The sequence below is a fragment of the Chamaea fasciata genome, unplaced genomic scaffold (genome assembly GCF_029207755.1).
Source record: "Chamaea fasciata isolate MVZ Bird 193981 ecotype frontalis unplaced genomic scaffold, bChaFas1.0.hap1 SCAF_2, whole genome shotgun sequence".
NCBI lineage: Eukaryota > Metazoa > Chordata > Aves > Passeriformes > Sylviidae > Chamaea > Chamaea fasciata.
This window is the reverse complement of record NW_027094087.1, coordinates 48,760,240-48,785,233: the sequence shown is the minus strand read 5'-3', so window position 1 is coordinate 48,785,233 and position 24,994 is coordinate 48,760,240. Positions and strand designations below refer to the sequence as shown.

Here is a 24,994-nt window from a genome sequence, read left to right as displayed (position 1 = left end):
TTGGTTACAGCTTGGACTCCTGAGGAGAGCTGAACACTAAGCAGCTGGTAGATGAGCTTGGGTTTGTAACAACTCTCGAGATGTGACAGGAACCTTGCTGTAAAAGATGGTCTAATTCAGATTGATAAATTGCTCTAAAGTTCTGCCTCTGTTGGAATTAGGTGTGCTGGTTTCCAGCAACTAAGTTCCTGGAAGCACAGGATTCTCAAGTTATTTTTTTTCTGTGACTGAACAGTTGCCTGACAAAGGTCACAGACAGATAGCCACATTCAGCTCCCTTGCTCCCGAGCAGCCAACTTGTTTTAAACGGGGGCCTTCCAAGAGTCATGGCAGAGGGCACATTTTACCATTTAACATTTATTCCAAAAGCAACAAGTGCCTGGAAGAATTTCACTGAATAATAATAATTTAAAAGTATATTTGTTTTCTGTTTCTATTAGACCTTTCCCTCAGACCTCTCTGATAGCCACAATGCAAGCTATGTCCTTGTGTTTTATTTCCTGTGCAAGACATAACTGCAAAAGCTGGAACGTTAGACAACCTTTAACCAATGTTATACAGGCAGCAAAATAAACCTTTAGCTTTTTATTATGCTAACTAAGCATTACAGCTCTGAGAGACACACAAAGAATAATCTGTATGGTAGGAACCTTTTTCTTCACCAAAAGCCTTTCTAATGGGTAGAAGTTCCAACAATTTTAGTGTTTCCCATTAGAAAACATTTCCCTTGCAACAATTGTTTAGGTTCAGCTTTTGTTATTTAACTCTTTAGTACCAGTTCCTACGGATTAATGTTTAAGGTTTTGTGTTGCATCAGAGTGACAAGCATCATCTCTCTGAACAGCTCAGCACATAAGATGGATTTTGTGCTGTTTCTGTCTGCAAGTCAGGGAGGAAAACACAGAGAAAAGCCTCTGGCTGCAACATGCTGCAAAGTATTTGGGACAATGAAGCAATCAAACAAAGCAGTCAGCTTCTGGACTTTTGCAATATAGGACCTTTTCTGGGGTTGCAGTCAGACCATGCCACTGTTTCCTGCTAATGAACAACTTGCCATGGTGCAGCCGCTGCTCAGAGGAGATGGCCATGGCTCAAGGACACTCAGAGTCTGTGAAGCTGTGACTGGCTATGAGCAGAGACGCCTCTTTGAGCACCATGGAACTGTGGCTCATGTCAGAACCAAACACAGGACCTCGAGGCATAAGCCTCACCGGCTTGCAGCGGCGTAATGACTGCATCGATTTGAAGGAAGTAATCACTGTGAAAGCCTCTCCCTAAACATAATGGGACCACTAGAGGAGGACAAAGAGCTATGTAGTGTTGATGTCAACTACTACGAAACAGGAGGGCTGCTTTAGAAGGCTTTTCAGCTGAAAACCATCCAGTCTCTGCCCTTCCTGTTCTCTGTATTAGATTCCACACAGGCCAGCGAGTTGCTATGACAGAAATGCACATAGAGATGCTGGTATTTATTGAGTGCTCAGCACAAGGCATAAACAAATTAGTAAATTCCACCATGCTGTCAAGCCACCGCTGAAATGCAGCCAGAGGAGGAGACTGGGGCTGCATATGAATGCAAAAGACATACCAAAGCCATGCCATATATAATTCCATTGCATATAATGGCATCTGCCAGTTGTGATCTTGGCTCTGTGTCTTTATGAAGGCAGGGCAATTGGAAAGGCAAGTTCAAGAAAACAGATGGCCAAAAGGTTGCTTTACACGTGGGTATTATTAAGTGGATCTGAATGGGCTGTTCCAGCCTTCATGAAGTGTAGACTTTTGACATAGAGTTGGGGAAGGTAATGGCTGTAGGTTTTTATTTGATATGAATTTATATTGGGTACATACCTACCCTGGAGCATTTCTTGGTTCCCGAAGACACTGTTATATAAGGTTTCTATTACTTAACTCTGAGAAGTAAACTGATTCTAACATAGAATCTTGCAAGTGTATCCTGTAGAAAATTAGGGATTTTCCTTTGTAGAGTGAAACTCTGTGCCAGCTGCAGTCACCAGCAACTTTTTGGGATTATAGTTAGTCTCTTAATGATGCATTTTTAGCTGTAGAGAAAATTATTTGTATCTGAAAAAAAAAAAAAAGCCTCTACTTTTCAGGAAATTCAGAATCAAGCAACATCTCTAAGTAGCTGAGAAAATGGGAGACTCTCTCTCTGTATATATGTATAAAAGGAGAAATATTATATTTCATAAAATTTATGTAGTTCTTTCAGGAAACTTAAAAATGCTGCTTACTTGGATTGCTAATAAGGTTGTTTATGATTTTTAAATTTTTTTAACTGAGGTAGTGACAATTGGCCTCAGGCCCAGAGTGGTGTCCTTGTGAGCACTGTACTGGCAGAACAAAATCCTTCCCTCACAAACCTTATAGCCTCACATTATCATCGTAGTTTTCCAACAAAAAGTGACTTTAAACATTTACATTTGTTTCTAATTCAGCATTCAAATAATTTCTCAGGAGCTTATTTTCATGCATGGTCCATGGTCCGTGAACTGACTGGTGTTCAGGTCAGAGTCCCCATCCTGCCAGGTGCTCTTTGCTGTGTCATTTGTTCGTGCTAAGCTTGAGGGGCTACAGGAAGGGCTTAGAGTAGCACTGTGGCTGTATGGAGAGCCTCCATACCTGCTCATGCATGCCCCAAAACTCACCTGAGTGGTCGACATTGGCTCAGCCAGCTGCAGCTGAAGACTTATTAGTACAGAAAAATCAGAAAATGAATGTCTATGGGATGTTGGTGATTCACTTCTGTCAAAGGAAGACAGAAGGGTCTGGGGTACAAAACAGGAGGGAGAGATTCAGAGAATTGTTTCTTCTGTGCTTGCTTCCCAAAGCAGTGAAGAAGGAATATGGAAAGAAATAATTACAACATCCCCCAATCAACTGGTCTTCTTTCCAGCCTTCCCCAGAAGTAGCTGCCTTACTGTCCATGCCAGGACTCCATAGAGAGAAGCCACAAATTTTGATTTCCAGACTCTTTGAGTAGACAAAGCAGGCATAAGGCCATAGGTACTTTGACATCTCTAGCAGACTATTGATATTGGGATCTCTTGGTTAGATAAACACGTAGCACACAAAGTTAGCCCTTACTTTCACATACTTTTCCTGTCTCCTGCGCAACATACGGTCAAAATCTTCAATTTGCAGCTCTCTGGACTCTCATGTGATAAGAAAAAGATGAGATGAATTTCCAGAGTTAAAAATAAACTTCTGTTTTATATTTTCACCTCTTTATAAGACAAACAGAAGTGATGCAGTACACTCAATGGCTAGGTGATGTATTGGAGAACTCAATATATTCAGTAGCATAGTTTAAAGTGCACCTTTTCATTTGTTGCTTTTTGTTGCTGTGATCCTCTACTATGACCCCATATTTCTGGAATTTTTTAAGTGTAACAACAACCTCATAGGGATGATATTCAGAGTATTAAGCTACATCTAGGTAAGTGAGTGTTTACAGAAATATGTGAGACTATCTCTAATTTGCTGTGATGTATATATGATACATTGATGTAAGTATAGAATACTGTGCTCCCATAGGTCTTGATAAACCCTGTGTCTTATGAGGGTACAGAAGGAAATAAGTTTACTCTGCAAGTGTTCATTTGAAACAGCTACACTTTATTCTTAAATAACATAATTTGGATGGGAACAGGGTTCTTTCCAGTGGTTTTGTTCCCTTGGGTTTGATCCTTCTTTTAGCAGAGTCTGGCACAGTGTCCTTGGCAATGTCAATGGAGGCCAAGTGGAGCAATGAAGAGCTGGAGTTCTGGGCTGCAGGGCTGTCAGGCATGAATTGCTGTCCTTTGGAAATGGCAGAGCCACCTCAGTTTACAGCACTAGGCTTATGTCATCAGTATTCTTTCAGATGTCATAGAGAAGCTGCTCCTGGTTTTTGGCAGGAAACACTCCCCCACACCCACTTCAGACTCTTTCCTTCTCTTTGCCTCCTCTCCGGTGAGCAAAAACTCTGTCAAGAAAGCACATTTATTTGGGCCACGAACAGAGGCAGCCGATACTCAGCTAGTTATTTTGATTGCCTGGCTGGTAGGGGTTGGGGGAACAGATAATGTCAAGATTTCCGCTGCATTCCAGATCTGTTTTCCTCCTACAGTTAGCAGGCGGCGAGTGTGACTTTTCCCACTCAGCTTTTCCCACAGTCAGTAAGACTTATCTGACAACAGAGTTAGTGTCAACTGTCCAAAACTAACGAGGAGATATCTTCCTTTCACCACTCCTGTGCTGTTATTGCATATCAATGTCACTCTCCAACTTAAATGACTGGTTAATTTACAGACATACTGAGACAAATTCAGTTCTGTTGCAGCTTCAGTGAGCTCCGTGGAGTAACACTGAGTTTGGCCATAGGTGTCTGAAAAACACAAGTGGTAGGAACGTGATACTAACAGAAACAAGAACATTGCAACAGTCAAAACAAAAAGGAAGCCCTGAGCTTTGGCAAGATGCCCATTTCAAATTTTGGAGTGTGATCCAACAAGGTGTTCATGTTTTACAGCTGATGTTGCAAGAGAAAAGTTGTTATTCAACAGCAAAACAATTCCTAAGCCTCCACATCAAAACACAGCCCATGTTAAAAAGCAACAAAAGAAGAAAGTTATAGGCTTTCAGAATACAAATTCTATTGAGAATCATGATGAATTTGCTTTTAGATGTATTAGAAATTTTGAAAAGACTAGAGTTAAACTGAAGCACACTCAACCTGAGATTTTCAAACGAGTCTAAAAGGGTTGAATACTGAAATACTATTAGAATTCCACAGAAACAGGAGATGTGAGATGGAATTGATACCTCCAGCTTTACCTCTAGTCCAAGATGGCTTTCAAAGAACCTCTTTTGTAATTGGGGGTGGAGAGGATTTTTCAAATTGTAGCATCTTTTTCAGCTAGACCAAGTCCTGTTCCATAGGCCTACTGTAGCACCTCTTCTAGGCAGCTGGTTTGGGATGGAATGGGACATCCTCTCAAGGGCATGTGTTTCCAACCCACTTTCCCACCTCCCTCAATTCTTTTTTAACAGTGGGTGTCCAAAATTCAAGAAAGGGAAATCTGTTGCTTTTGAAATTTTATTAACATTTCTGTTTCACAGATGAAGTTAAAATGAATGAAGTGCAAAACCAAGCATTCTAAAGTTAACCCAATTAATTCTGTTAACCTGGACTAGCAGTTGCAAACAGAGATCATTGCATCCAGACCACTTTGTCCATTGCTCTGCTCACTTCTCTACACCATGCACAAATCCCACCTACTGGTTTTGTCTGTGATACTCTTCTGGACTCCCTGTATCTGTTCCCTTTCTCTACATTTCCTTCTTTGCAAAATCCAGTTTTAGTTTTTCCTCCTTACCACTATTTAGTTTCCTCTTAAAGTCACTGTCACTTTGGTTACTTGCCTGCTCATGATGCCTTACAGTGGTCTTCCTTCCTTCCTTCTCTTCCTTCTGCCTTTCCTGTTGCCTCCATGCCATACCTCTGTGTTGTCCAGAGAATCTTAGTCCTCTCTGGTTCTCAGTGAAATGGGAAAATGGCTCTGGAAGATCTCTAAAACCATGCATAATACTTCTTCTCCACTCTTGCAATCAAAATAAATTCTTGCTTTTCTTTCTGCCGATTAATGGACATATCATGGTCTATCATCGCATCACCCATGGGTTATGTCTTCTTGTCTGACTGGGGATTAGCCACCTTTCTGGGTAATAACAAGCAAGGTTTAAAAACTGAGGGACAAAAGCTGAAACTCCAGATTCCTGTTTATATTCCCAGATGACGACTTGTAACCACTTCTGAGAATTGGAAAGGGACTTACACTCTAAGACTTACGGGCATAGTTTGTAAAACCATGAAATTTTTGTGCCTGGACAAAGTATTTCCTTAATGTCTTTTCTTTAACAGACTTAATCCCTGGATGTGAGTATATTCTGGTGTCTTTTTTGCAAATAAGAGAAAAAGAAATTTCCACTGTCAGAAATGGAGCTAAATGTGGAAGTGTTGGAGCACATTCATCAGGTTCAGCTGTCCAGGGGAGATAAAATGATACCCATATTTAAAGAATGAAAGAAGTTGAAACAAAGTCATTGTGGGCAACAAAAATAACAACTGCTTCCCATATTAATTATCATATGTTTCTAAAAACAACAAAGCAATCTATAACATTCCCAAATGAGAATACCGATGTAGGATCCAATGTGGGTTTGTAAAAAGAAAAAAGAAGCTGCTTTTGCAGAGAAAAACAGGAAGAGATAAAACTTATCTTGGCTTTCCAAACTAATATTCCAGAGATATTCAAAACAGAGATGAAATAATGTGAGAAATCAGTGTGGGAAGGAGATTTTGGTCACCGAACATAAACTTCATAAAAGATCCAAAGACACATAAATTGAACTTGTCAGTTTTCAGAATAAAGGGAGGCTAATAATAGGTTGCCCAAAGGATTTTACTAGGGCAAGTATCATTTAAAGCTTCATTATCTTGACACGTGAATGAACAGATGGCAAAATCTGTAGCAAATTCAAGATTTCCTAGAGTCCTGAAGATTAAAAAGATTTCTGAAAACCAAATTCAAATCAACAAAACAAGGTGATTTGACAACATCAGTGAAGATGGGATTTCAATTTTCCTAAGTGTGAGGTAATGTTCAGGAATGATCTGAAGTGTTCACTGATACTGCATACTTAACAAAGTGTTACCAGCTCAGAAAAATATCTAGGCAGCATTATGGACAGCTTAATTAAAACTGCTCAGTGAGAACAGCTGTTCAATCTGCAGCACTAGTTGTGAAAGCAAATAAAACACTGATTTATATGAACTATAAAAACTAGCATTGATATTATTATAATGTAATCATGCAAATTCAGGGATCTATATTACAGTGATGCCCAGCATCATCAATATTACAAAACTGTCTAAAAAAAGAAGCATTCAGAGAAGTCAGCAAAGGATGGTAAGTGGTGAAGATACAATCATTTTACTTGCCCCATGAAAAAGTGTGGCACTAAATTCCTACTCATCTTTGAGTCATAGGGATATCCAATGTACACAAGATACAGAAGAAACAGCACACTCTCTGTGCTGGAACCTTTTTCTCCAATTAATGAGGATCATCAAATCAGCAAGAAATGGAGGGCTTTATGTTCCTCTATTCTGAAGAAACATGGTGAGAGTACCCATACTAGATGAAATTTTCCAGTAAAGCATATGGCAATTTTTGCAATTACTTCATCAAATGAATAACTTCACCATTAATGTGAGACTGTCACTAGTGTTTGATCTAAATTATGGTGTTGGTTTGTTGGGGTTTTTTTAAGAATGATTAGAGTGCTTCTTTTAGGAATGGAGGCTGTCCCTGGTGATTATTGAGAAGACCCTAATTGCTAGTTTTAGCAATTCTGCATTAAAAGGGTAATTTATACTTGTGCAAAGCAAAGTAAGAGCCTATTGCTACTTTCTAGTAGTACATACAACCTATTTTGCATTTATCTTGCCCAGCTATAAAAGATAAGCTATAAGACAGGAAAGAAGTGGATAAACCCAAATCTACTTAAGTCCTAAAGAAGGATAATGTTTCCTAGATGAAACAGTTTTCTTTATGACTCGACTGGCAGCAGTGAAGTACTCTAGAGCATTTTGAAACCATTTAGCAACATTTCAGAATAGAAATAGGGAATAGCCTCCTGTAAGAGTCAGAAGTAAATAGACTAGTTTTTGGTTTTCGTATTTAACTCTGACAGGTTTTTTTCCCTTTAACATTGACAGTCACATATTTTTAAGGCCTGAACTCTGAAAGTATGTATCTGATAACTTTGAGCAAACCAAGGATTACTTAATATAAATGTTCTCTGTCAGGTAAATTAACTGATTTTCTGTCTCAAAAGCTATCATTGCGGTAAGATCCTGCTGAGTTATAATCCCTTTAGCACCTATTCTCCAAGCAATTTGCATGGGTTTTTGTAATGTAAATGAGTCAAAAGTAGTCCCTGAAATGTAGAACAATCTCATGTAATTACTGCTGAACAGATTTGTGTCAGCCCAAAATGACAAAAAGGTGTTGAAATGAATCTGCATGACAGTAGTGTAAGTAAACAAAGATGAGCACAGCTGTACCTGCAGCACTGTAAAGGTGTTCCGACATCATCTGTAGAAACTGATTTCACTAGAAGTCATTGCAATACTGAAAAAATTAACTTTGGAACCAGCAATACATACAAACAAAGTAACAACCTTTTCTTGCCTACTGGAACAGTCCTGAATGCATATCTCCTTCATTTACATGGCACTTAAATGAAGTCAAGGAGAAGTGTCTTGGTGGAGCCTCAAAAAAGTTTCTGTTAATAAGAGGGGGATCAGATCAGCAGAATACAGTGTTTCAGGGGGATGCAAAAAGGAGCTGAAGCCTGCTCTGTTCTTTCTGGAAACAACTTTTCAAGTAAATATAAATAAAAAAGATGGTGCTTTCTGGCAGGCAAGTGGTGGCACACTCAGTAGAGGGCTGCAGCTGTGATCTCTGTCATAATTCTGGTCACATCAGTCTACACAGCAGCAGGTGATGGGGAAACACCTCCTCAAGCTCTTCCTGTCTTTGGTACACTTGGCAAGCTATAGAGCAGTCCCTGCTCCTGCCTTTCTTGGGAACTAAGTTGCTTTACCATTTACTGTTTTGAATCCGAAAAAGAATATAAAAATATCTTTATATTTTCTAGCTTTCTTCCATGGTCTTTGAGGTTATTATTTATATAATAGTCATTCAATGTCACTATTAAAATTCAGTAATGTGAAAAGCACATGATTGCATAGCTTAGATTTTTTTGCCTCTTGCATGCAGAAATTGGAGCCTATTTGGAAGACTAAAAAAGTTATGCTTTAATTTCTCACAGGTGATTTCTTTTACATAGACTGTAATTCTCCAGCATCATATCACTGCTCCTATAAAGTCTGCTGGCTACTATGCAGTGACACCTTATGGCTTACTTCTCTGAGCATATGTAGTATAGTCCACATAAAAATACAACACAGTTTTGTTTCCAAGATAATGAATCTTGAATGAAACTATGCCATTATTCAAACTCCCTTAGATGCAGTAGGCAGGAAGAGTACAAGCAAACAAAACTAAGGTGAAGGAGCTACAAAATTGTTGTCACAAGTATTTTTTAGACTTGCAATTCATAGCTGTGCTTTTGCCTACCTGATTATGTGAAGGCTTTACTGAAGCACTATTGGACATCATTTGGTAACTTCTTTCCCCAAAGCTTTCTGTAGTGGTTTCAAGGGAAGTACTACAGGACTCTTTGTGTTTCAACCAAAAAAAGTAAAACCCTCAGCAACTCAGGGTAAACCCTTCTCTGCATAGCTCTAAAAACTGAAACTGCAGTTATTACTGCTGACTTGTTAATATAACACAGACGTGGACATTTCCTGGTTACTGTAAACACTGAAATGCTTTTGGAGTTAATGGAATACAGGTGCTGCCTGACACTACCAAAATGTTCTCACAGAAACAGGGACATTTTTGGACAGAAAGAGCTGCAGATCCACCTAGTCCAGCCCCTTCCTCACAGCATGAATATCCTGCTTCTCAGTAGGAATACCCAGATATGTTTAAATGTCATGAAACAGGCATTCTTCCTAAGCTTAAGCTCCTTTATACTCCCAGGAATGGCCGTACCACTCAGCCTGCTGGAACAGAGGGTTCTGTAATGCCAGAGCTGGGTGATGGAGTGGGCTTAGGCAGGCTCTGGGCCGGCTGGGAAACCTTCCCAATGGAGCTGAAGGAAATGATGCTTACAATCGAATCGTCACCAGCCTTCACTTCAAATGAGACTCAGACAATACTGTGGACAGACAATTAGCCCTTCTTTATGGTGGAATCAAGAAGAAATTTAAAATCAGCTTTAGTGGTTCAAGATCATGTAGAACTGTTTGGGTTAATAGGGACTGGCTTGGGCCCCAGCCGAATTTTGATTCTGGACATTATAATCTTCCTACCTGAAATGCTATCCCCTATTGCAACTGGCCACAACACTCTTTATTTACTGGCCAAAAACACAGGTGCCATTGCTTTTTAATTCTATTAAATATACATATTTAAAATATGTTAAGCAAGTTAAAAGAGTAGCTGTGTGGCCAGTGATGAAGGTTGCAATATATTGATACTTGGCAGTATGTTGCCATCAGTCAGAGGCCTGATTACTCAAAACGTGTATGTGCAGCGAAGTATTTGTTTATCTGAAAAAAAGTTCTTACTCTTATAAGTAAATTGGTTTGGGGAACAATTTGCTTGCATTGTTTTTAGAACCTGCTGTCAAGATGGATCATGTTTTCCTGTGTAATCCAGAAGAGTTATTAAAAAAAAAAAAAAAAAAAAAAAAAAAAGAGAGAGAGAGAGAGAGATAAAGCTCCCAGGTCTCTGAACCAATATCCTGCTATGGTATGTGCTAAATTGCCATTGACTGCTGCAAGGCAAGGCTTTTTTACACAAATGTTCCAATTATTTCTACTGTGATGGTAATAACAGTTGGAAGTTTAGAAAAAAAAATTAAAATGTGGTTTAGACAAGGTCCCAATACAATATTAAGGAAGCAAGCACTTTGAGAGCAAAGAAAGATGTAGTTTAAAAAATTTTTGTCAAGTTACTGAAGAGGAGGGGAAAAATCAGACACCAGAAGCTGGAATGAGAAGAACAGGGGCAATATTCTGTGCTTAGACATTTTGCGTTTCAACACAGCTGCTCACTTATTCAAGAGCATTAATCACTTCAAAATTTCAAGCTCAGCTCCAGTAAAAAAGCAATATATCTACACATGTAAAATGTAGTCCACTTTCCCAGTTGCTTAATCATTGAAGAATTGGCTATTTCTACAGAGAGTGGCTTTGCTCAGCACAAGATTTCATATCTTCAATGTAATATATTTTAAAGATGTCCACAGAACATCTTACGAAAGGAAGTGAAAGTTTATTGGCACTTGGTTTGTTTTGTCCGTTCTTCTCCTCTGTTATCTGAGAAATGTGCAAGGGCTCTTGTGGCTGCAATTCTTCAGGATTTCAGCTGAAGCATCAGCTTTGTTGTCTACTGTTCCATAGAAGTGCCCTGTTTACTCAAAGGGCAATCCATCCAATCATCATTTGTACCACAGATGCCTCCCTGTCCTCTTCTTCACCATTCTCATATAACAGAGCAACCTCCTACATGTCACACAGGACCTTCACCTGGAGCTTATAACATCCTGTGACAATTTAGGCTGTGTTAGTGTAAGTGACGGTCTGAAGATCCCTCATCTGCCTCACGAACCATCACGAACCCCGCTTGTGTGAGCGGATCGTGACAGTTAGTACAAGAGACTGGAGAGGTAGAGGGATTATTAAAAAATAACCTGCAAGAGCTAGATACAAGCAGAATGCAAGATGGAGAGAAAAGTGCACGTTAAAGCTGGCCAGAATGTGAAAATCCTGTTGTGTTAAGCCCAGGAAAATAGCAGTTATTTTCCAGAAAAAAATATGATTTCTCTAATTTTTATTCTTTAAGAAACAATGGGTTTTGTCAGAAAGAGGTTTCCAGGTAAAAATTTTTGATCGCTGTAGAAAAAAATTTCATCCCACATTTACCATTTCACTTTTGTTCCCATTTACTCTGCCTTGACAGTCACAATCTTGTCTACTGCACTGCATCCCAAATGCAAATACCCTGGCAGTTCTCTGCTATCACTGCTTATTGTAGCTCGTCCTGCCTTTATGGTGCATCAAGTAGAGACTGCTTGACTGAAGTCTGAAGGCCCTTCCCTTGCCTCATCTATTTGTTCAATATTAAAAGCTTTCTTCCCACAACCTGTGTGTGTACAGCTTTTACTGTCTACTCATTACATTTTCAAATACACAGTTGAGTGCTTTTGTTAAAAATGACCCTGATTCTTGAAAGTTGGTCCTCTGAATATATAAAGATACCACATTAACCTCCTTGGAGACTCTCTTGCTAACTCACTTTGCATCAGTGCCTCCAAACACTAATTCTGGTGTGCCAGAAGTACACCAGTTGTTACTACTCTGGCCAGGACTGTTTTATGGCTCTCTCTCGTACTCCACCCTTCCTACCCCAATCAGGTGTCCTGTTTTATATTTTGTTTGCAATCTCCTGAGGGCGAAGATTGTACTTCAGCTCCATCCAGTTTTTGGTTCCAAGAACTTTGAGAACACAATTTGTTATTAATAATAACATCAATAAAGTACCATCCTTTGTATGAATAGAATTCAAGCTTAATTTCCCCCCATGCCCTCCATGCCTGTTCTAGCAAGGGAGAGGGAGCACAGTCAAACAGCAGACACTTTGTTACTGTAGTCTGTATCTGAGCATACTTAGAGTCTTTTCACAGTGAATACTGCAAGAAGTTCCATTTATTTCAGCATTAATCACTGTGAACAAAAGTGAAAGAATTTGGCCCCCACTAATAAAAGCCAGCAGTGCTTTGCTGTTGGCAAAGTGCAGAGCAATCCTTTCCCAGAGCTTCAGAAAGCTAAAATGAAGTAGGATGAACATATAGGTGCCCATATCTTGATAAACCAGAAAAGAGTGAAACTAATTTATAATTTATTCTCATTAAAGCTACCTTAAAATGATAATAATTTGTATCTGTAAATATAAACCAAGGAGAGAGTGCCAGGGCACAAGCTAGAACATTTTGTCCTCATTCACAGTGATTCTTATTTTTCTCTATCCAAAATATTTGTTTGTTTACTTAGATGTCAAAGAGGACACCTACTCAAATGCCCTTGGTGCTTTCCACATAACTTCAACCACAGAATCAGTATGAAATTCACTGAAGTCTGCTGTTAGGAAAACAAGCAATGGAAAACCTCAAATCTTTTCTTTCCTTCCAGTGTTAACCCAGACTTTCTACATTGCACTCAGACAATTTAACCTGTGATAGAAAACAAATGCCGGAGCTCTAGAACCCCCAAAGAGATAAAGACCACCGCCAAAGTTATAAATATTACTTGATGTCTTTATATCTATGCTTTCTGAGCTACTATTTGAAGCTACAAAAGCACATCAACACCATTTTGAGTGTAGTAAAGTTCAAGGAGCTTCATTACAGTCAGTTCCTGAAGAATGAGATTCATTATAAAATTTGGCATTGCACTGATTAGCATCAGACTGCATCATTGATCTTGTAGATCCTGTTATTTCCTCTTTAGCTTTAGTATTACTACTTAAGGGATGTTAGAGTAAGGAGCCTGTGTCCTCTAAACAGCACATAGTAACCAAGGATGCTCTCTTCCCACATTTTCCTCCAAGCGACATATCCTGTTTTGTTCTTCTACAAGCAGGCAAATACTGTGAGGTGATTAGACTAACAAAAAATCCTGACTTATGATATTTAAAGACATGAGGATGGAAAGGAAAGAAGCTGTACTTTTATATAGTCTTTCAGTAGTTTACAAATGGCAAACCAAGACGTAGTCATGTTTCTCTTTCCTTAGGTCTAATTCTCTTCTGACCAGGTGCATTGGAGTTTGTACAGTTACTTTACTGGGACTACATCAGGCTGCATATTGGAATCTGTAACAAATTAAAAACACACGGCTAATTAGAGGCCAGAATACTATGCCCCATCAGTTAACTTGGTGTTTAATTACCATGGTGATTGGAAGGAACTATAAATGCTAAATATATATTTAGTGTATCAGACTTCTGTGCCACAATGGCATCAGAACATGGGTATAACTAGTTTAGACTTTTTCCCAACATTTTACATGCTTGCAAGATTTAAAGACTGTATTTTCAATCTTGCCAATATTCTGTTATCAATGAGCAGAGGCAAATATAATAGTTCAGCTTCTTTTAAGGCCGCTGGTGGAAACTTCCTCCTTTCTGTTCAACATATACAGTGCTTTCATTGCAGTTACTCTGTAAAGAACCATTTGGGGTAGAGCAGTATCAAGCAGGAAAACTGCATTTTCTGTGGAAAATGTGCTTTCCTTTTCTTTCCCCCAGAAATGTTAGCATCTCGTTCTGGATGTCAGAATGTTTCAAGCAGGAAACATGAGTAGTGATCAGCTGGCTACTTACACACTTAACCAACATATGCAAAATGTGTGAGAGGCCAGAATCTTACCATTTTGTCAGATTTTCTAACATTCTAAAAGGAAATGAAGCATGTTTTAACCTGTGAATGATTCCTAACACATGCCCTTCTTCAAGCAGATTCTGTAGAATAGCTCTAATTGTAACTGCTACTATGAGGTGTAATACATCAAAAATGCTCGTGATGGTAATTCGAGTTCTGAACAGCTGACTATGATTAAAAGCATAAAATAGGAATAGGCCAGTTGCTGCATGAGATGTGTTCTCATTACTCAATAGCACTGTTTTCTTTGGGGAGAAAACTACAATATCTGATCTTGCCTCTGGATTTAGTTTTCCACAATAAAGTACCTGAAATTAGTAAGATTTTTGTCAGTGCCTGCCACAGCGTTTGGTCTAGGCTTGCCAGTTCAGTTCTGTTGCTGATCATGAAATACAGCCATATCACTGCAGTTCATCTTAGTAACTTGTGGTGAGATAACTGGGATTAGCAATTGCTAGTACCTAGTCACTAATGAGCTCCTTTCAGTAAACCTGGAAGTCTAGGGATATTTTTGATAAAGTAAGATCTTCAAAAATTGTACAGAAGGGAAGATAATATCTTCTGTTCTATTGCTACATTTTGGCCATCACAGACAGCAGCTGAAGAAAGGGAAATCTATCTTCCAGGCAGGCAGGGCACGCTAAGATGGTGCATCCAAGTGTGGCTGCCAGAAGAGCGCTGCTGAAGGTTGCGGTACTGGGTGACGTGGGCTGCTGTTTGTGGGTGGTGACACAGCAGTATGATACAAAACCTTCAAAACTGAGTTTATTATTTCACCTTTAGACAGTGTGTTATGGCTCATCTTTATAGGGCAGCTGAGTACAATATCAGGAACTAATTTCTCATCTCTACCTGGTTCCTAACTGATAAAAGCCTGCGGCAGAAAACTGGGGTAGTAGGGTCTTATGTACTGGTAATGGCTGTGTTGGTGAGAGATTAAATAAAGAGAAGCAGAGGTCAGAGGCAGATTTACTGGGCAGAGGAGCTGATTGTAGGAACTGTAATCCTCTCTTCTCCCATTAACATCAGCAGGTGTTTGCTCTGGGTCATGGGATGTGGGAGTATTTACATAATTATGCTGTCTCCCTTCCAGATCTTGAATGCATCCATCCCTGGAAGGCATCCCTTTTCTCAAAAGTGTTTATCCAGTCATTTGGAGGACACTGTAGCTGGAATTGCAGGCAGAGGAGTGACATACATCTGCGCAAGTTCTGGACAAGCACATCATCTCCCCTATATCAGCTCAAGTAGAGTAGTTTAAGATTAACCTTTTTAGATGAACCTTTTAAGAACAGGGACAAAGGAAAACAAATTGACATCACAAAGTAAGCAGAAGATATTATTAAAACATGGAATACATCTGTCTGTTTGCTTTTAACTTCTATGGCTATTGCTGACATTGCAGTTACAGTTTAAATCTAAACAAGATGGGGAAATCGATAATGTTTAACATGACTGCTTTACCTGGGCATGCAGCTCTTTCAGAGTAGGGCACTCACTTGCAGGAACATCAGCCTCTGCTTTGCACATCACAGATACTCTGCCAAAAGAGCAAGCAGTAAGTAATTGACTGCGACTAAATGAAATGAAGACGCTGTTGCCCTTCTCAGCTATCAGACTCTGTGCTGGAGGAACATCCAGGATAGGGAAGGGGCCACTGTTAAAACAATATTTCCCAGAGCACAGAAGAAGCAGAGACACAAAATGGCTTTCCTAAATGGGATAAGGGCCCTGCTATTGCTTTCTGGCTAGTCTACAGATGAAGAAATCAAGATTCATTTCAGTCTATAAAGTGTGCAAAAAGTGTCTGCCAGGGTTTAATTTTGAAACCTTTTCAAAAGCACAGGAGCTTGTAAGAGAAGAAGCGATGCAGGGGGAAGGAGGTGGGGAGTAAGTGGGTGGAATGCAGAGAAAGTGGGAAAGAAACGGGAGAGGCTGTGTTGCGAGGACTATGGCTTGATCTTGGGCGCAGAGTTGATGAACCTAGGCCTCTGAAAAAAACCCCTAATTTTCTTTCCGCAAAAGTTGAAGCATGGGCGAAGCACCTATTGCAGCCTCCCGGGAAAAAGGCAGCCCGTTGCCAGCCAGATTTTCTGTCACCTCGTGGCGGGTGACTTCTCCCGAAGCAGCGGAGGCCGGCCGTTCCCAGCGCTGGGGCGGCAAGGCTGGGGTGGCGGCGGGCAGCTCCCGGTCGCTGTCCAGGGAGCGCAGAGGCGGCAGCGGGAGGCGGCTGGGGGCTGACAGCAGGGCAGCCGCGGGGGCTTGGCCGGACAGTTCCCAAGGGAGGGTCACGGACACGAGCGGGGTCACAGAATTTAGGCGCGGGGCCGCGGGACGTGCAGAGTCCCGGGCCGTCGGTGGTGCCTGAGCCCGAGGGGCGCAGAGGTCCCGGTCAGGGCAGGAGCCGGGCCGGAGCCCGGGGCACCTTTCCCGCCCCGCGGGGGCCGAGGCGCGGGGGAGGGGAGGAGGGCGGAGGGCGGCGGGGAATCGGGCGCGGGACGGGGCGCTGAGAGACGGAGGGAGGGAAGGAGGGAGGCTGGCGGCGGCAGCGCTGCCCCGGGGGCCGGGGCGGGCGGCGCTCAGGTGAAGGAAGGGCCGCCCGCCCGGGGCGGCGGTGACGCGGCTGCGGCGCGGCGGGGCTGCCCCGCGGCCCCATGTGGCCGCCGCCGCCCGTGCCCAGCGAGGAGAGCGGCCGCGGGCGCTGAGCGGGGCTGCCCGGGGCGGCATGCGGAGCCGCCGAGGATGAGCAGCCAGCGCCGCTCGGCCAAGGCGCAGCTCCGGAGGTCGCTGAGCGAGCAGCTGCGGGACTCCACCGCCAAAGCCTGGGACTTGCTGTGGAGGAATGTCCGGGAGCGGCGGCTCGCAGGTCAGTCCCCGCCGCGCCGCGGCCGCCGCTACCTGCCCGCGGCCGCCCGAGGGGACGCCCCGGGGGACGTCCCCGCCCCAGCGGCGCGGAGGGGTCCCGCTCCAGGGGGACGTCTGGGGGGCACTATCTCCGCTGCCGCCGCCGCCGGAGCGAGGAGACCCCGCGGGTTCGGCCCGGGCGGGACGGGGAGCTCCCGGCAGGAACGCGGTCGGCAGCGTCCGGGCAGGTCGCGCTGCGGGCAAGAGCCGAGTGCAGGCAGGTCGCGCCCCTCAGCCCGTACGGGCAGCACCTGCCCGGGTGCTCACTCGAGCAGTCGAGCTCGGGGCTAAGCTTCCCCGTCGCTTCGTCTCGGAGGCACCTTCTGAGCATCTCCGAAATGAAGAGGGTTGGCTTTGCCTCCGGGAAGCAGGCTCACCTGCTTCTCTGATCAGTTTTCTGAGTCTAACCAACCAAGTTGGTTCCTCATAGGGTTTGCATGTGAGAAGTATCACAACTCCCAAAGAAAAAGGATCTGTTTCATTTCAGGTACTTCTATGGCTTCAGGTCACCTACCTGCTCTGGAAAACCGGCCTCCTGCAGCTTTTCCATCCCCAGGTGGGGACCAGAAGGACACAGAGCAGGGCAGCTGCTCAAGGAGGTCGGGTCTCATTTAGAGCACTGCTATTGCAGCAGCACAGTCGCTTTGTGCACACAAGCATACATCCAGTATGTATTTGTGCAATACTCTGTTAATTAGAAGATCTAGAGGGTACATGCAAGTGCAGGGTAGAGTTATTATACTAGAAAACAATACATCAAGATTTATGAGCAGGATCATGTATAATGAAGTCTAATTTGTAAAGATGGATTCCTCTGTCACATCCTACAGCATTGTTAGGAGTTTGGTGACCTTGCCTAGGGCACTGTGACATGCTGATATTGTATAATACAGAGGTAAATGATGCAGTTTTTCAGACTATGTCGACAGCACATTAGATCTTATGTACATACAATTAACATAATAGATAAAAATTGCAAGGTAGTTTTTTAAAATTAATCTGAACTGGGTAGCTTCGATAATGAATTACTAAAATGACTAATTGTGTAATATTATGGTTAACCAAAATACTAAACATGTAATGTTTTAATTTATTTTTAATTCCCTTATTCCTATATTGGTAGCAGATGCCAGCAGACATTCAGCAAGGATACTGTTGGCTATTTTTTTCTTCTTTGGTCAAAGACAACTATTGCTTGATTGAGCAAAGAACCTGGGCAGGCTGCCATGGTACTGTAGCCAACTCCTTAAAACAACTGGGTATTAAAATTGATGGAGTCAAAACTTTTTATTTAAGGTGGATAGAATACTAATGTCCTGGGTTTATGCACTGCCGTAATTTAAGTGTTATTCATAATACTCTGGTGAGACACTGATGCATTTTCCCTTTAATTAAATTACTTATCTGACAACATAATGAAATGTGTACAAATATCTCTTGATGCCAAATATGTTCTCTTGTTCTGTTGCTTTTCTGTCTCTGGTATTTTTGTCCTTGTTTTTATATTTGTTTGTCGTGCTGACCTGCATAGCTGCAGTGTATATTCCTTGGCCTCTTCTTCCAGCTTTTGTTGATTAGAAGGCAGGAAATTTAAGCTGATCTAAATGTGTCAATTGTTTGCTGGTTGCCAGCCCAGATTCTTCTCCATTGCAATAGATCTGATCCAAGTCAGGTAGATAGTTGCAGAAGTTCCATCTTTTTCCTCAAAGTTGGCATTGTAGTTCAGCTCTGACTGGCCCTCAGAGCAGCAATGTAACTGGTAACTCATGTTAAAGAGCAGTGATCAAAACGAAATGCAGTTTTTAACCATCAGTGTGCTGTAATATTCCAACCATCAAGCCAAATAAAAACTTGTGATTAAATCCTCACTGTGATGACAGCTTTGGAGGCACTTACATAGTTACTCTTTTGGTCTGCTTTAGTTTTTTATCTGTTTGTTAAGGATCAGGAGGCCGGTTGTCCAAGATACACCTGTGAAGAAAGCAAGCACATTTTTATAATTCATAAAAATGATATAATTGTTAGGGTTGGATGAGGTGTTGGGAATTCTCCGGTCTAGTCTCCAGCTCAGAGCAGGATCAGCACTGGGAGCAGAGCAGATTACTCAGGGCTTTCCCCAGTGCTCCTTGGGAAGAGTTTCTGCCCTGACGTCCATGTGCTAGAGCAGAGGGCAGCAGGACACTGTTGGGCAGCAGGGGTCTGAGCTGGAGAAAGGAGCTGAATCCTGGCTAGAGCAAGGAGAGAGCTAAACTTTGATTCAGCTGCTCCCAAATAGGCAGAGAGCATGGCTGGGTTGCTGTGGAAAGTAGGTTGTGCATGAAAAGGCTGCTACAGTGTGCTCCTTCCTTCCCTCCCTCACCCTTTACAGCAGAGGTGATGCGCAGCAGCCTGGCTCCTGGCATGCTCCTGGACAGGGCTGTTCCGTACTGTCCCTTATTCAGGACAGATCCATGGTGCCCAGCAGCTCTTAGTCACTTCTTCTGATTCACTGACTGGGATTTGTTTTTTAAACAATGGGTGTATCCTCTACAGTGCCAAAAATTGCACCCATAGGGGGGTTTTGTGCTTTTTGTAAATTTTTTTACACTGTTTCCACTATACCTATGGTTTAATTTGGAATTCACAAACTGAATGGGAAATGTGCCAGAATTTTAACTCCCTGTGGGGACCTATTCCCCTGAAAAGTTATATAAAATACTTTTGGTTTAATGTAATCCTGAACAACTTTGTCATTATTGAAAACCATTGTTTAAGGAATTTGACTTAGGTATTTAACAGATCCTCCAATAGTAATTGCCTAAGGTAATTCTGAGATCCCTGCTCAAAACATTATCACCTGTTATTACAGTAAAACACAACAAGTTGCAGTTCTTACATTCCTTGTATGTAAGGGGGAAATTCCACCTTCTATCTGGCATTCTTTCAGCTACTATACACTAAATTAAAATTAAAATTTAATTTTTAAGTTCAGTACTTTGAAGTCAGGAAACACCAGAGGTAAGGACCCCTGTCGCTGTAATGCACTGACCCCCTCACAGGGTAGGATTGTCATGACTGACATGATTGACTGACATGATCACCTCACCCTTTTTGTTGCTCAGAATTTTTCAGCCTCATTTACTGCAGAAAGTGGTGATCCCCATTGCTGAATCTCTTAACTTAGAGCCTGCTCTACTGCAGCTTTCTGAAACACTGGACTAAGCACAGAGTTACAAATTCCCTCAGGTGTTCATGAGCCTGGTGCTTAGGAGCACTGTCTTACGTATGTCATACCATTAATGTTTTAGTTGTTCCTGGAAGCTGCAAGGTTACATTGTTTCCATTTTACAGATAGAAACAAGAGGCAAAATGAGCCTGAACCCCGGGAATATCAGCTCTTGAGGGTTAGAACTTGAATTGTCTACTTTAGTATTCAAATTATGACTCTCAGTAGCTGCTGTTGCACAACATTTTGTGCAAATCAGCATTTGGGATCTAACTGTACTGCACCCAGGGAATGAACAACTTGCAGTTTCTGGTGGTCTGGTCAGATTTTGTTTCAAGTGACTTGGTGTAGAACAGAGAAGAATGGAAAGTGCTGTGCCACAGGGGTACCATTTACTTGTCACAGACTCAGAAACCTGGGGGTTTTCTGTCTCCCACCTGCAAGCGCGTCAGCAAGACTGATACGTGACCATTGCCCATCATCAGGTGGGATCCTTGGAAACTGCATGTGCAGATGAAGATGAGATTTTGTCTTAGTGCCTAGTGGAAAGAGGGCTGAGTTAGAATTAAGCAGGTGACTTCAATTCTGAGACTTACTAAAAAAAAAAAAAGGTTGCAAAATCAATTTTGTTACCCTAGCATTCTTCTGATAATAGAAAACTTGCCTCTAGTTTATGAAGTTTAGCTTTTAGCTGTTACTTAGCAATCTACACAGATTTCTGCCGGGATTATCCACTCTGTAAGGCTGCTTCCACTGTGTCTGTGGCACAGATACACCCTCAGTCTTTTTGACAAATCTCCTCTCACCTGAGCTTCGTGTCCCACAATTCTTAGTATGTTCTGTATTCCTGAAGAGATTAAATCCCTACTTGATCCCCTCTAGCTCTTCTGGTACAATTCCTCTTACCTATCCATTGACATCCTATCTACTGCCTGCTGTGACAGCCCTATTAGACAGGACACCCTTGAGCACTGTCCCAACTCATATTCAGCTACAGAGCTCTCCACAACAACTGCCTGGAGTGCTTTTGGGGACCAATTTCAGGTGATCCCACTGTTTTTTTTGGCTTGGCTGTGCTTCGGGTAAAAGGAATTTGGGATCAAGTTTTCCACCACACCTCCAGTGGTTTGCTCAGACTCACATCTCAATCTGTTTTAACTTGTCCAGTTTTGGACAGAGATTTCAGGCACCAGTGTTAAACTGACTCTTGAACTTCCCCTGTGAGGTTGCAGGGTTTTGTTCAAAATGATGAAGCACTTAATGTCTCAAATCAAGTGGGATGAAAATGTATGGTGTAGGGACAACATACCATGGACTAATTTTTTTCTTAGAAATTGATTACCTGGAGCTCCAAAACTGAAAGAGGAATGAGGCAGGCTTGGGAGTAAAAGAAAATCTCCAACTAAAGAAGCACAAATTTAGACCTTTAAATGGAGGAAAGTTTTAGAAGTCCTACTCTTAGGTGTCCTTAACTCTTCAGGAGGACCCTATAAATTGATTAGCAGTGACAAGTGTCTCTTCAAATGTGACTGAAATGCATTTGTATCACAGATAAAATGAACATTATCTGATGTAGGTACAAAATGGAGAATAATTTGTCCAGCAGAAAGTAACTGCCACATTCACCATGTGGCAAAGATGACAAGGCAATGCACCTGCTCCTTTAGAAAGTAATTTGTGGTTGGTTCGTGGGTTATTGGGGTTTTATTGGGTGAAAATGAACAAGCCTAAGTTTGTAATTGCACCTCTGACAGCATGGTGCTCCTTGGCACCTGCTGATCTGTTGATCCTGGGGAATACAGAAATGAAAAGTGGGTCTTAAAAAACTAACACTAGTGGTCACAACCAGAACTATGTGAATTTTAGCACAGTTTTCTGTCATGCCTGTATGGAGACAAGAGCAGCTATGTTTCCGCAGCCTAATTAAAGAACCATCAAATCAATAGCTTTCTCATAGTTTTTAGTTTTCATTTAAAATGAAGCATTTTCAAGAACTTGTTTTTGAAGTTTTTACTCTGCAGAGCTGAAGTTTATTTTGGGGTGAAGTCACTGGAAACCCCAAAGGAAATACATGTACCAGGCTCCCAGCTCCTCTAAGAACCCCTGAGGAGCAAAGGCAGGTGTCCCAGTATGGGACCAACCTTGAGTCTGCTGCATCCTGATATTATTACATTACTGAAATTTATTCTCAATTAAGACCTTTGTGCAAATATAGCAGATTAATCTACTTTAAAGCCATTCATGAAACAAGTGGATTTTTTTTTTTTATAAAATCATTTTGCAAGCTCAGTTTTCATTAAGGAGTGTGGGAGATGGATATGTGAAAAATGCAGTATTTGGTGGGCATACTTTTATGTTCTATTTTAAAATCATGCACATAACATTTTTAGAAAGCAAAGTAGAGATGTTGCAGTCTGTGTCCCCACCAGTGCACTGGAGAGTACAAGATACTGATTCTCATGTATTTTGATAAGACGCATATGTGTAAATTCCTCCCTAACCCAGCCCCATCAATGGGAAAAGACTGTCCTTTGTCAAGGAGAAAAGCTATGAAAGACATTCTTTATTCATGATGGAGTGCTTTAGGGAAGAAAGAAAGTGACTTATGAGTGATTCATTTGGCCAGGCATGCCAGGAAATTTTCTGCTCTCAGTCCTAAAGAAAATGTAGTAGCCAAAAAAGTAGTCATTGATCTCATAAACTAAATTCATTGTGCCATACGTTCTCAGTGTGAAGAGGGGTTTCAGATCAGTTTAAATAAAGTATGAAGAGGCTTTTCTTTGCACCTATGTTTTGTGGGTTATGTCAGTATCCTGTAAGTTCTATCTCCTTCCCCAGGCACTCCTTGAAGGCCAGTGGTTTGAATCTGGAAAGGGGGCAGTGGTAGCAAAATACCACCATTGTTAGTTCTGCTGCTGCCAGACTCTCATGACCCTCAGCAACAAGAAGTTAATTCCAGAAGTACAATTACAAAAAATACCAATATGCTTGACCTGCCAAGTATTTCTGTATCAGCATGAGACTGTAAAGGGGGGGTGATGGAGGACTCCCCACTGTCTCAAAGTCCAGAGAAAGATGTATTTTTCTCATTCCCATGGCTCTGATGTAATTTGCCATGTAAGATTTGGAGTGATCATGGAGAAGTAGCAGAGGTTCCTAGGGTGACAACAGCATTCATCTTCTGGCTTTACATTTAATACATAGATTTTGTATTTGAATGGGTACTACCTCCATCAGAGAGAGTTGTATCAGGGATTATTTTCCTAAAAGAAATTCAATTTTGAATACTTAATTTCCTGACAGTAAGAGATACAAATCTCAGCTGATAAAATGGGGAATCAGTGATGCAGTAGAACTGGATACTATTTAAATCAGTCAGTTTCTACTTGATAGCTTTAAAAAATATTCTTGACAGGTCTCCCTCTTTCTGGAGCTTGGCTGTTCACAGATTTCATTGACATATTAATCTTTAGAAAGTACACTTTTTTTCCGAGGAAGTTACGATGTCAGACCTTTTTATAGTAGTTTTTTAGTTGGTTTGGGTTTGTTTGGTTTGGGGTTTGGTGTGTTGGTTTTTTGTTGGGGTTTTTTGTTTGTTTGTTTTTGTTTTGTTTTGTTTTTCTATGGTTTTCTGTGGTTCCTTAAGTATTCACAATTTATGGAGTGTTCCTGTAAGCATTGTACTTATCCTGATGTTTGCAGACCAAATATTGAAAACAATTCACAGTACTATTTTTCCAGAAGCAGTAAATATACCACAATATTGGTTTTGTTCCTGTACATTTAAATAGATGTGTTTATTGGTGCTCATATTTTTCTAAGATATATGGGAGCTTATATGGACTGATAAAAATGCTTAATGTATTTGTCTAACATTAAACAGTGATGATGATTTTCCATTCCAAGATTGCTTCTTTATATCAGTCATGGCATATTAAATAATGTATCTTCTCGGTTATTTCCTATTAGGTGTCTTTGTATTTATTCATATGACTGTAATCCTATAGGCTGCTTCCATATCCCCATGCAAGTGACTTTATTTATAATAATATCTATGCCAGAACATTTATATGGAACATTTATATCCACAATAAACTTTAAGCTGCATAGTGAACATCAATAGTCTGTTGGTGGCTGGCCAGCAAATTCTGAAACGTGAAATTTCTGGACTCAGGAAGGCAGTGGAGACTGGACTCCCATTCTTCTGCTTTCCCAGCTACAGTAGGATGTGGTGTTTAGTTTCAGGAATCACGAAGTCCCAATTCTGAATTTTGTCTTCTTGCTTTTTGCTTTAATGGAAAAAACCCTTCAAAATATTCCATATTGTCATATTTCTAGGGATTATGAGAACTTAGACAACAATTTGATTTTATGCAATACTTGCCAGACGTTGGCCTTGTTTCACCGCAGTGCTTTGACTCACATTTATCTTCTTATATTTTGTACTTCTTGGATTTCTTGAGACAGATGTTCTGTCTTCCTTATTTTGTTGGTTTTTTCTCTCATACCACGGCCAAATCTGGTGCTGCTAAATATCATAACTCCTTTATAAATCATCTCCTTGAGTAACAATTTCTGAGAAACCCAGCTTTCATTTCTACTTAAGCACATTTGCATAGCAAATTTAAAAAGAAATTGTGAATTTCAGAGTCTGAAAAGCCAAGAAAAAAACTCATTTTGTAAAATGTCAGTTTCAGGCTAACCTCATGATTTTAAGGAAGTGATGTCTATCTTGTGATT

The 24,994-nt window shown here is 41.2% G+C and overlaps 1 protein-coding gene across 6 annotated transcripts in view; it reads left to right on the top strand.

Moving 5' to 3' along the window:
- Positions 1 to 24,994, top strand: part of STARD13 (StAR related lipid transfer domain containing 13) — a 288,293-nt gene that overhangs the window by 131,028 nt on the left and 132,271 nt on the right. The window contains exon 1 of one of the 6 annotated variants that reach the window (XM_066175995.1): positions 16,687 to 17,011. The exons of the other annotated variants lie outside the window; for them this stretch is intronic. Within the exon in view, the coding sequence (XP_066032092.1) occupies positions 16,888 to 17,011 (124 nt within the window). The 5' untranslated portion in view covers positions 16,687 to 16,887. Of the gene's footprint in view, positions 1 to 16,686; positions 17,012 to 24,994 lie in introns of those variants that run through there. 6 annotated transcript variants of the gene reach the window in all.